This window comes from Parasteatoda tepidariorum, chromosome 1 (genome assembly GCF_043381705.1).
Source record: "Parasteatoda tepidariorum isolate YZ-2023 chromosome 1, CAS_Ptep_4.0, whole genome shotgun sequence".
In the NCBI taxonomy this organism is placed as follows: domain Eukaryota; kingdom Metazoa; phylum Arthropoda; class Arachnida; order Araneae; family Theridiidae; genus Parasteatoda; species Parasteatoda tepidariorum.
Window position 1 is genome coordinate 57292896 of NC_092204.1, and position 12541 is coordinate 57305436.

Sequence of the window (12541 nt, forward strand, 5' to 3'; positions counted from 1 at the left end):
AAAAAAAAAAAAAAAAAAAAAAAAAAAAAAAAAAAAAAAAAAAAAAAAAAAAAAAAAGGAAAGATATTACTCTGAATGAATTTTTAAGAATTAAGTGCCAATCTTTATGGTTCAAGAAATTGACCTCAAATATGCTAATTAGTTAATACAGACAATATTTCAAGTTACGAAATCAAACATAACACGTGATTGCTTGAATAAAAATATTACTTTTTTCAAATAATCTGGACTTTTGATCACACAAAATTAAATATGGGAGTAACTGCAATCTGGAAAATATAGTTCCAATAGTTCAATCAAGAAAGTATTCAAATTTTGGGTCCTTTAAAGCTATTTCAATTTTTAGGTGTTCCGCCATATTTCAGAAAATTTTTAAGAGAATCGAAAAAGTTCTGCACACAGTATTAAAATTCGTTTATCCAATGATAGTTTACTGTTCAAAATCATTTTTAATAATTTTTCACTATTTCTTAATAAGGGACAAAAATTTGGCATAAAATGAGGCATAAAATTTTTTAAATGCTGAAACATACTATCAAACAAAAATCTTTGAGAGTAAATATTTAGATGTGCTTATAAGATATTTTAAAAACGAATAAATTTTTTAAAACGCCTAAGTAAGAACTTTTTTTTTATAAGAAAATAATAATATTCTCGGCACGTTAAGAGACTGACGAAAAAAAAGAAAACAGCAATTGTAGATTGATAAAGTCTTTTGAAAAATATGTTGTAGATTTTTTATATTTTTAAAAGAAATTGGAGTACCATTAAACTGACTACACATTCCAAACCTTTCGCTAAACTCGCATCTCTACATTCGTCTTCTGTGCACTAGTACGCTTGTGGCAGGAAAGGGGTATTTTGCAAAGAAAAGGGTATTTTGCTGGTTTCTTCCTCATTGCAGAAAAGATACTTTTAGAGATATGATTTTAGCAGAGAAGAGTTAAGTCATTCGGAAACTAAAGACAAAATTTCGTACATTATTTTATATTTACAATAACACACAGAAATCCATTATTTAAAAGTATGAAGTTTTATTTTTAAATAAACAATTTGTAATAAATGATAAAGCTTGTGTTAAGTGAAAAGATTGAATAATATTTTTAAAAAATTTTGAGGCCTTAATAAAACAATTTCGAAAAAAAAAATTATTAAAAACGTTACGGTATTACCGTTAAAAATACAGTAGTAATTGTACTTAATTAAATTCGTTTGGAAAATCTGTAGGGGATTTCATATTTTTTAAATAATTTGAAGTATTATTTAAATGACCACAGTCATAACATTTCTCTGAAATCTCATTTCTTCATGCGTCTTCTCTGCGATAATACGCTTCAAGCAGCGAAGGGGTAACTTTTTAGAAAAAAATATTTCTTTTCCTTCCTTCCAAATAAAGCTTTACTGAAAATGAGATTCGTTTCGAGATATGACTTGAGCAGAAAATACTTAATCATTTGGGAACCAAAGGTACAATTTTGAATATTACTTAATATTTATAATAAAATACAGCAATTTATTATTTAAAAATATTAATTTTTTAAATAAAAAATTTGCAATAACTGATAAAGCCTGTGGTAAGTAATGAATTTAACATTTAAAAATGTTCAACTTTACGAAACCTTAATGAAACAAATTTAAAAAAATTTGAAATCTAATATTCAATTATACTTTATTTTCAGCTTGAATAAATCAATGTTTTCATCATTACAATATTATTATACCTCATTATTATAATTTTTCCGAATTATTAAGATGTAAATATTATTATTACTACACATCATTATTATTGTGTTCATTATTATAATTTCACACACTTAGGAAGATTTAATTATTATTGTTATTCTTAATACATTATAAAAAGTTTGTTTAAAAAGCATATATTTTTTTACTATTTCACATTTTCAGTTTTTCATTCACTTAGTAAGTAAAGTTTAGTTCTAGTTAAATGTTACAGCTTTATTGCGATAAAAAAATTATAAATTTTAGCAAAATAATAAAAAATTAAATTATTTTACAAATTAAAATGATAACTTATATCCATTTTAATAAAGCATTGTTTATATTTCAATAATTCTAATAACGCACTGTTTATATTTCAATAATTGATGCTCAAACGTTAAAAACGCACTCAGTATCTGCGTTTTTAACACTTGGAGCATCAAATGTCAAAATGTATAGATGTAAAAAAATAACATTTTTATCATGAAATTTTAACCTTTATTTAAATTATAACGCAAGAATATTGATTTTTATACAATTTCCTAAAGACAAATTTATCACTATAAACAGCTTTCAAACAAAACCATTAATTTAATTCTGTGGGGATTTCAGTTTAATTAAAACTTGCCACACTACGAAATTTAAAACCACAAATTCGACAAATATTTCAAAATTTCACTTAGCATCATATCTTATGAAAACTTTTTTACTTGAAAATGAATTAATTTGGTTTCATATAATTGATTAAAGTTTAATTTAATCTAAACGAAAATGACTTAATAGATTTTATAAATTAAAAAAGTATTTAGAATTAATAAAACCGATTTTTCTGTCTGTTATTAAAAACTAGAAAATTAATGAATTTAGTCATAATCGAAAATGCAAATACGAATGTTTAGTAATGAAGTTAATTAAACTATTTTGAAATAGTTATAAACAGTTCTCATTTTCAAAAATTATGTTAAGTTAATCAGTAAATAAAAAATAATTTTATTATAAAAGAGGGAAATATATATTCCGGATAAGCAATTTAAAAATTTAATCGTTAACCTCGACTAGCTATACAACTCAGAGGATTGTTGTGTCAAGATGATTAATGAAGCAATTCCCAAAGACAGAAACTTTTTAATTGAACCCGTTTTTTAATCCCAAAGTGTGAGAGGGGGCATATTTACTAGAGATAAAAATAAAGAATTATAGTATAAATGAATGCATAATAATGAAAGTGAATAAGAAAAAGAGGTAAAGAAATATTGTTACAATATATCAGAAAAATTAAATTATCTAAGTTTGTTAAAACAAGTGAAAATGCGAAATAAGTTATAAAGGATTCTTTTGCGATTGTTTTGTCATGCGAGGTATCTATAATTAAAAAATTCTATTTCAAATTTGCTTAGAGTCGAAATCAATTAACACCAAAATTTAAAATTTTGTGAAGGAAAAAAATTAAGTTTAGAAGTTTTAAATGTTGCTCTAAGGGGGATATTATCTATCTTTTTGTAATAGTAACGTAATAGCAACGTGCTCTAATGATGGGAATATTGGCTACCATCTGAAACTGCAACATGATATATGTCACAGTCGTGAAAAGCGGATGCGTGGAAATGTTGAGGATGTGGGGTCGAACCATCTCTTTCAGATCAAGTAAAATTGCTTGGTTGTTATGACTTAAAGATCTTTCGAATACACCCTAAGCGAAAATTTGTATGCAGCTCGAAAATTTAAGGCTGTTTTATGGGTAATTCAAGGCTTTTTTTCGTCAAGGACAATAAGAAAACACCAAATTAAGAATTTTGGTTTGGTAATTCCAGGCCCATATCCACTGTTAACTTTCCAATTTTTTCGAAAAAAAGGAAAAAAATCAAAATATTTTTTAAAATTTTATTAATAAATACAAGGAACAGAAATGAAACATAATACATAAGTTTTATGCTGAAATTTTAATTTTTTATGTGTAAAAGAACATAACCATCAGTTTACTATCCCGAGTTATCAGGGGGAAGAGGAAAAAAGTTAAATATTAGTCTTTTTATGATAGTTTTTAAAACAAGTGATACTTTCCTAAATACCAGTGAAGTGATACGCCATTTTTTAAACTCTTTTTTCTATGTAAATCTTCAACCATTGTAGATAAAATCGCACGAAACACAAATACAGTCCCATAATCCAACAGCAAAAACCAAAAAAAAGAAAAACTTGGCAAACTTCCAATCACAGCAGATAATAATTATTATTATTATTTCTTTTTTTTTTGCTTCCGGACGAGTAAAAACGTTATGAAACAAAACGTACTGAAAAACTCTGCTATACCCGAGTTTTCTCGGGATAATAAATATTTGCAATATATACATTCCCGAGTTAACTCGAGATAATCAGGAAGGTGGTTAAGAATACCAGATCTGATTGCGGTAAAAAATACTTTTATGTTAAAAAGTACTTTTATCGTTACTCTTTATCTTAAAAATCCATTTTTACAGGAACATATTACGAAACAAGAAATCAAATCTGACCTACCGTATTTTTACAGTAATAATTACCGTAAAATCTCTGAATCACTAATGAATATTACAGTAAAAACTACGGTGTAATATTTTACGATAAAAATGGATTTTATTATGAAACATATTTCACAGATAATGCACCCACAGTGCGGGTACTTTATACCGTAATTTGATCTGGAATTTTTTACGTATATACAACAATTGACCAAAACTAAAAACTGGTAAGGAGGTGACCGATGGCACACTTACTATCGAATGAGCCATTAATAAACTACAAAGGCTTAAAAATATGCATCGTTTTGAATTTGAAAGACAATTATAATAAAAAAAATTACTGTGGGTGATTTTCATCTACGGTTACGAGTGGAGAACGTTGTCAGTGTAATCTGAATAATTTTGAAACTTTCGGTTTGACATAACTTTAGGCTTTTGATTCCAAGTCGAGAATTCTATAATTTTAATCAAATTCTGAAAAATGTATTTATGTATTATTTTCACCTTCATATAGTTTTTTAAATAATCAAAATTAAGGATAAAAAATTTATCAGAATTAAGAATTAGAATACTTACATCAACTTCAATTCCAGATTGGGAAAGAGTTTTGAGAGGGGGATCGGCAGCTGGAACGTATCTGTAAAATTCTCCCATATTCTTATACCATTTAACTGCATACAGAGTTTCGTTGCCCAACTCAAAGACACATTTCAAAAGTACGCTATCACCAATTAGAACAGGTGTGGGAACATGCAACATGTTGATCTTAAGAGGTATGTGAGGTTTAAAATCTACTAATAAATAGAAAAATGAAAAATAATTAATACAAGAAAATTTTTTGTTATAGCACTTTAACAATATTTTTATTTATTTTTTCCATCAACAATACTGTGGATTTCTAGTATTTCAGAATCAAAAGGAAAGGTGAACAAGTTAGAAAAATCCAAAGTTCCTTTTAACAAAAAAATGATATTGATAAAATACCAATAAATATGAAACTGAATAGTGCCAAAAGATATTTAATAAGAACTAAACTTACTATAAAAGTATTCTTAATTTTAGTGATGATATACAAATTGGGTAATATTTTAATAAATTATTTTCAGTACTTATGAACACATTGTATGCATGTACATACATTGTGCATACTGTATTTGCAAGTACATTATTTGGTACCACTTAAATATGGCAGGGGAAAAGATTTTAAAATGTTCATGAAAGAGTTAAATTTATTAGTTTTCATCTGGATGAGACTTGACTGGAAATTATCCGGAAAGTTTTAAATTAAAAAACAAATTTTTATAATGATTTTCAAATTTTTACATTGGGGCATGAATCATAGTATAATTAACTTCCCTTATGTAGAAATTAAGGTCACATTAAACTATCCAATATTTCGAATTTCCCACTTTTGAATTAAAGAGAGTAACGAGTGTATAATATTGGTTTTTGCAATGATAAATAGACGCTGGGTCACAAGGGTCAAGGCACTGAGCTGCTGTTGTAAAGGGTAAAAACTTATTCTTTGTGGCAAGTTCAAGCTCATTCAGACTTATGGGAACAAACTTCCTGGGAAGTAAGGCGGCTGGTGAGCTATGTTGCCCATTGGTCCCACTATAATGTTATTATTCTCGACAAAGAAACTAAAACTCAAAAACTTCCTTTGTCGTCAACTGATAGTTGTGGGAATTTTCTATTTTATAATAATTAATAAGAAAAAAGTACGTATAGGCTATGAAAAAAAAATCAGTTTAGATAAGCATGCCATGTCTGTTTCTTTTTTATTGATGCCAAAAATCGATTATTAATTTTTATTGATGTTCAGAAACATTTATAAAATTTAACTTAAAGTTAAGATAGAATTATTGAAGTTAAATTTTCAATCAATCATAAAATAAGTTGTCTGTGTTTTAACAACATCAATAAATAACAAATGAGTTTTTTAAAAAATTTAGCCTTTAAATTAAATGATGTTGTTATTTTTATTGAAGTAATAAAAAATATTATAAATAGCTCTTTCAGAAAATTATCTGCTGCTGTTGAAATGCAAAATAAGGTAAGTTATTTAGATAGCTTGAGTCAACTAATTTGTTAAACAATAATAAAAAAAATCTAAACAGAAAATAACATTGCTAAATGGTCATTAGTAATAAATAAATAATAATGGTTATTAGATTGAATTTATTGTAAACCAAATGTTTTTCACAAATAAATTTGATTTTTTCATAATACTGGGCTTTTGATTTTATTCATTATAGTGGGCTAAGTTTGATTTTCTCATAATTTTTGGCTTTATCGATTACGATGAAAATTAAATACGTATAAAGATGTCGTTCATACTACATTTTTAAAATTGACCATTTTTCGTTAATTATAGAGTAAAAAAAGTTGTTCGTTTCTAAAAGTTTCTTAATGAAAATTTTCGAAAGAGAATTTACCGATTTATAACTGCCTAATATAAAATTTCAGTCGTTAACTTCTTAAAAAATATTGCGTTTAATGAATAATATTTATTCTTGAGATGCAATGCCAAATAATTTATTCTTAAATTATTCTTTGGATAAGAAAGATCTGGAAATAATCCTGTTATTTATTTTTATCGTCAGGAGAGGCCTCAAGTACAAGAAAGTATAGTATGAAAAACAAAATATCCAAAATCGCTTAATCGATTGCAGGAGCACAATCTATTTGCCTTAAAAATCAGTGACTACTTGGATTTGACTGTTTTGAAATGAATAACTACCAATCAAGATTTATCATCTTCCCTTAAGATCATACTGTTGACTACTTTCTCAAAATTTGCTGGCAGGCATAATTTATGTTTGTTAATTGATTATCATGGATATGACAAAAAGTAGAGTTGAAACTGAATATCAATAGCGCGTTTAAATTGGAACAAGTGTTTGCAATGATTAATGATTTTTGAAATATTTTTTGAAACAATGAGCAGCACTTCAAATTTAGAAAGGATGTTTTAAAAGCATATATATTACGTATGACATGATAAAATTTCTAAACTTTGTATGCGTATCAGGGTTTAAGCTGAATCTAAAAATTCATAAGCAAAAAAGCTAAAATCTGAAAAAAAGTTTTAGCAAAATGCTAAAATGCCATTAGGCTTATAAAATTACTTTATATCAAACAAGTACTGTAAGTTATCTGACAAAGAATAGCTTAATGTACAAGAATATCAAAAAGAATACCTATAACAAAAATCATTGAGAAGACAATAATATGATATTNTCATATATTCTAGCCATTTTTGTTGATCGCTATGCTTCATCTCGTTTGATCACGTTTTTTTCGTGAACGCTAGCGTCATGGTTCTTCTTGCGAAAGATATTTAGATTTTTCCTTCTTGTTTGATCAAGTTTTTTTCATGGATGTTAGCGTCATGGTTTTTCGCGGAAGCTTTTTTTTTAATGGAATTTAGTAAAATCCTTTAGCAAAAATGCGAAAATGCTTTGTTGAATTTTAGCATTTTTGAGGGGTCTTTTCGCATTTTGCGAAAAAAGCTACCGTAGCGGAAACCCTGATGCGTATATCATTCGTTATAGGACTCCTTTCGTTTAATATTTTGTACTATTTTAAGAATAAACAAATGCTAGATAAATAGTAAACTATGTCTAGATAAATAATAAAATACTTAATCATTCAATAGTCGTAAATAAAAAAAGTTCTATAAAGCCAAATACAGTCGAAAAGATTTTAAATTTGTAAAGATTTTTGAGCATTCAGACTTCATAAATGTTTATAAATGTTTTAAAACTGATTTAAAGAACTTTAAAACTTTTAAAAGAACTTTATAAGTACGGAAAACTATCAGTAGAGCTCCCAACTACGTTTTAGAATTAATAGTTTAGCTACAGACACTTAAAAGAACTTTATAAATATGAATAAGATACTTACTTTTAGCTTTAATAGATGTATAAAGTATCATTTGAACAACAGCAATAAGAAGAATTCTAATTAGAAAATCTTTGCTCATGTCTTATTCATGAACTTTAAGACATGTCTTCGAGCACGTGATCACGTTCTAAAAAATAAAAACATTTAAAAGTACTTAAATAAGTCTAAAAACTTTCAATTATATAGTTTAATCCAGACATGATTACAAGTTTGTGGTTATGGTACTGTTCTCAAAGAAAAACAAATTCGCAAGGATCATCGTATTTTTGTTTAAATATGATATTAGTTTAATTTTTTTAAAATGCTGTCTTATTGTCTTAAAGGATTTAATTACTGGGATGAATTATTATATTGTAATCATGTTGAATGATATTTGTTGGATCAAACATTTACCTTTCTCAATACCTTTTCCAAAAATAATGAATTTTTTCAACTAATTTGATTTTATGTAAGAAAAAAATTGTTCAAAAGTATATACTTAAGATATTTTAATAAAACATAATTGCTTTAACAGAAAATACCATTCGAACTTAAATCCATTTATAGGTTCACAAAAGTTCGAGTGGAATTTTTTTCAAATAATTAATTGATATGATGCTGCATTATTTTAAAAATAATAAAAAAAATTACCAGACTCAACATTTCTAGGATTTAATATGCTTAAAAACGGTTTAATCTGAATATAATTTATATTTTAATGCATAAAAAGTTACAAAAAACAAAGGTTTCACAAATTATTAACATTTATCAAATTATAAACTAATATTGAGTTCGAAAAGTAATGGTTTAAATCTCAAGACTGACATACTACCTTGCTTGAAAATTTTAAAAACCATGCACCTAAACAGTTTAAATACATTTATTTATATTTATTTATGCAGTTATTATTTGAAAAAATCTAAATAGAGAAAAATTGCTTGAGTTCTACAAGCAGAAGATTCTCCGTATGTTCGTGGCCGCTTTAAATTCCATTGAAAAGGAAATATTTGAGCTATGAAACATTCTCACCTTAATGAATCAACTTGTATTCAGAAATCGACAGTAGAGAATTTCTAATCTTAGAATATATTCCCTACCCCTAAAATTGAATTTCCTATTCATTCAACCTTCACCAGCTATATCGGCATTGCAGCAAAAAACACCTGCTGCTCTTGGAGAGAAATCCCATTTTTATTCAAATACCAGGGAGGAGAAAAAAAAGTGAAAAGCTTATAAGAAGTGATGTACAATTTTTTTTAGCATAGAATAATCTGAAAGGTTACAGAATTGAATCCATTCACTTTTTTTGATCTATTTATTCGCCACATTTACTGGTCTGTATATTCAGCTGTGTTCAGTGTTGAAGAAAAATTAAAGCAAATCCAGTCGTTTCAAAAGTATTAATAATGCAACAAAGTATTCGATAGTATTTATTTTTTCCCAATTACTCAAGTTATTTTCTTTATAAATGATAATTTTACAAATTAAGTAGAGATTATTCGACTAAATTGCTAGTACAATTTAAATACAATAGATTATTATTGTATTCTACTAAAATGTTTATTCAAATCAAATTAAAAATATCGAAACCTTTTAGAACCATGGTGGCATAAAAAAGTATTGTGTGGAAACAAACTTGTAAATGTTTTTTGGAGGTTGGATTTCAACTGTTCAATTTTAATGAAATGTTTTTCTTTCAAATCATATCTGATAGTTACATAGAATTCAAATAAACAACAAGCCTAAAATTAATTTAAAACAATAGCAATAAATAAAACTATATATCAAAACAGAATTAAAACACACGAATATTTTTTTAAATATAGGAACTCGATTAATTTCTTTGACATGTTGTACTGTTATCTTAAACATAACCAGCAATAACGTTAAGCATAAATTGTTAGTATTCATTTTAAGCGAAATACATAGTAGACAGAGAAAAATACAGAAAATGACATCTTTATAATTAAATTAAAATATGCTGCTGTTCTGATGTAAATATTAAAAATAGATTATTTTAATGCTTAAGATGAAAATAAAAACGATTTGGGTGAATTAAAAACAAATTTGGGATTTTATAATAAACATGGTGTTGGAATCCATTTAAATAATAATGCAACCTTAAATAACAATGAAAGATTTTTAAATAATTCCATACATTAAGATAAAACGCAAAAATATGTGTATTTCTTTATAAAAAAAAATCATCAGTTCTCATCACTTATGCCAGGAGTTAGTTTCAGTTATTGGGGATATAAGATATGGATATATTTAGGATATGGCCACGCTATGAAAATTTTAAATATGAATTTAGTTAAGCATCACACACTTTAATTTCGCAACGAAATTTCCTCTCGTTTTGCTTTTCTGGCACAAATAATATAAATGTTTTATGGCTTGCTCGGGCTTATAAGCATTATGTACTTTAAATAAAATTACGAAGCTGGTATTTTTCATCAAAGTGATCTACAATTTATATGTTTTGTTGCAATAATATTACTTACCTAATTTCATTGATTATTCTGGGGAATAAATTTTTTGTTGAATTTATACAAATACTTGTTCCTGTCTGATTCAGGTTTGGGGATTTCCAATCTGAAATTAGTCTTGCTCCTAAAGTTATAGCTTTAAATTATATATTTAGACTATTTTTTTTGTCGAAATGTACAACTTTATAAACGTTATATAATATAGAGAGTCGCATATATATTGCGACAAACTTCTAGGGGAGTTAGAGCACATCATCAGGATTAAAGTTGCATGCAAGTCCATGCACAGAAATGTCATAGTACGTGGCTAGGGACTCTTCCCTTTTATGACCTATTCAGAAGCACATGGAGAAACTGTACACAAAAGGGGAAGTGCCCCTAGAGGAGTATGACAAAATTTTTGGACATGGGTTCGAATAAGAAATTTTTCTCGTTAATCATTTAAAATATGGTATTTGAAAATAATTCATCTAAATTAGGTGGACAGAGTTAGAAAGGGAATGCTTGTACCAATTTGAAGACAAACACAATGTTAATCGGTAAAAGTTGCATATTTTCTTTAACAATAATAGAAAGATGGATAAATAATTAGTTTCCTTCTCTCAAAATTCAACTGTGTATTTTTTTATTGCTTGTTTCAATTTATATAGTCTTTATGTGTAATTTACCAGTAAGAAACAATCATTAGTAAATTTTTAAAAATTATTTTACGAAAATTAATTTTCAAAGAGTGGGAGATGTGGGAAAAATAAATAAATAGCATATTTTAAATTCAAATCTTCGCATTTCCACAGAAAATTCTCACAAATCCACTCCAATCCTATAAATTTCACTCAACATTAATGACATGGATTCCTCTGATAGTACCCTTGAGAATTCAGGTGGTTTAGAAATCTGATTGGCTTGCGATAATGAATTAAGCAGTGCCGCGATTGACTCAAAGCGAATAAATCTTAGTATTTCCAATTCATTATAATTGTCGATAGAACAAGCTTAAACTCGTTCATTTTGAACTGTTAGAGGATTTAGCGATGTTTAATAATTCTCCTCATTGTAATTTAAGTACTCAAAACGATTGAATGACGAATAAATTAATTTTAAAGTATACTTTAATAAAAGGTTATTTGTAGGCGTATAACTTGAGTATTGCCTTGTTACATGAATATTAAAGCCTTATTAAATTGAGGTCACTTTGAATCATAATTGAAGTTAAGTGACTATGAATTTAAGTTTAATACAATAACCATGGGAATAAACTCTACTTAATATTATTAGCAAATAACAAGCAGTTTAGTTTTTTAAAATTAAGTATTTAGGTCAAGGAAGTTTAAGACAGTAGAGGGAAATTGAATTTTTTGTATAGAAAGTTATCACTGGAAGATGGGGCCAACAGTTATGTTGCTGTTGTTGTCTCTAATGTCACTTGCCACACGGGCAGGCCTGCTTGGTGAAAGCGAGCAAATTTAAGGCAGAGTATGCGTTTTTTATTTTTCAGTGGCGCCATCTATGGCCAAGAATTTGTCTTCTGCCACACCATACGTCGCACTCGTTTATAGGGCGGACCCATTCATGCATCCATTCATCCACAGATCGTAATTTTGACCTGAATCAGAGAACAATCGATCTCCAATCCAGCACCCCCAGTGGTATTGATTTGTTATGGGAACATGGAGGACTTTTTGCGACTCGTCAGATTTAACGTGCATCAGTCACTTTACTACACGAGGAATCTTCAGCCGGCACGAACTCTCGGACATGGGCCCAGCGCCCTACTGACCAGGCTATTCCGGCCCTTATTATTATTACTTATTATTATTATTACCCGGCTGTTATGTATTACTAAAACAATATTCTGCTTTTCTGTTTAAAAAATAATAATAATTTTATTTTGAATTTTAATCTTCTGTTCTCTTCATTAAATAACTTGGTGATGTCACAATATCTTTACTT

General features: G+C 27.3%; 1 protein-coding gene across 1 annotated transcript in view; it reads right to left on the bottom strand.

The window, feature by feature from the left end:
* LOC107441971 (cell adhesion molecule 2) overlaps positions 1–12541 on the bottom strand; it is an 81235-nt gene that overhangs the window by 22136 nt on the left and 46558 nt on the right. Inside the window, exons 2-3 of the mRNA XM_016055390.3 lie at positions 8124–8250; positions 4791–5008 (exon numbers count right to left, since the gene is read on the bottom strand). Coding sequence (XP_015910876.1) covers positions 4791–5008; positions 8124–8202 — 297 coding nt within the window. The 5' untranslated portion in view covers positions 8203–8250. The remainder of the gene's footprint in view (positions 1–4790; positions 5009–8123; positions 8251–12541) is intronic.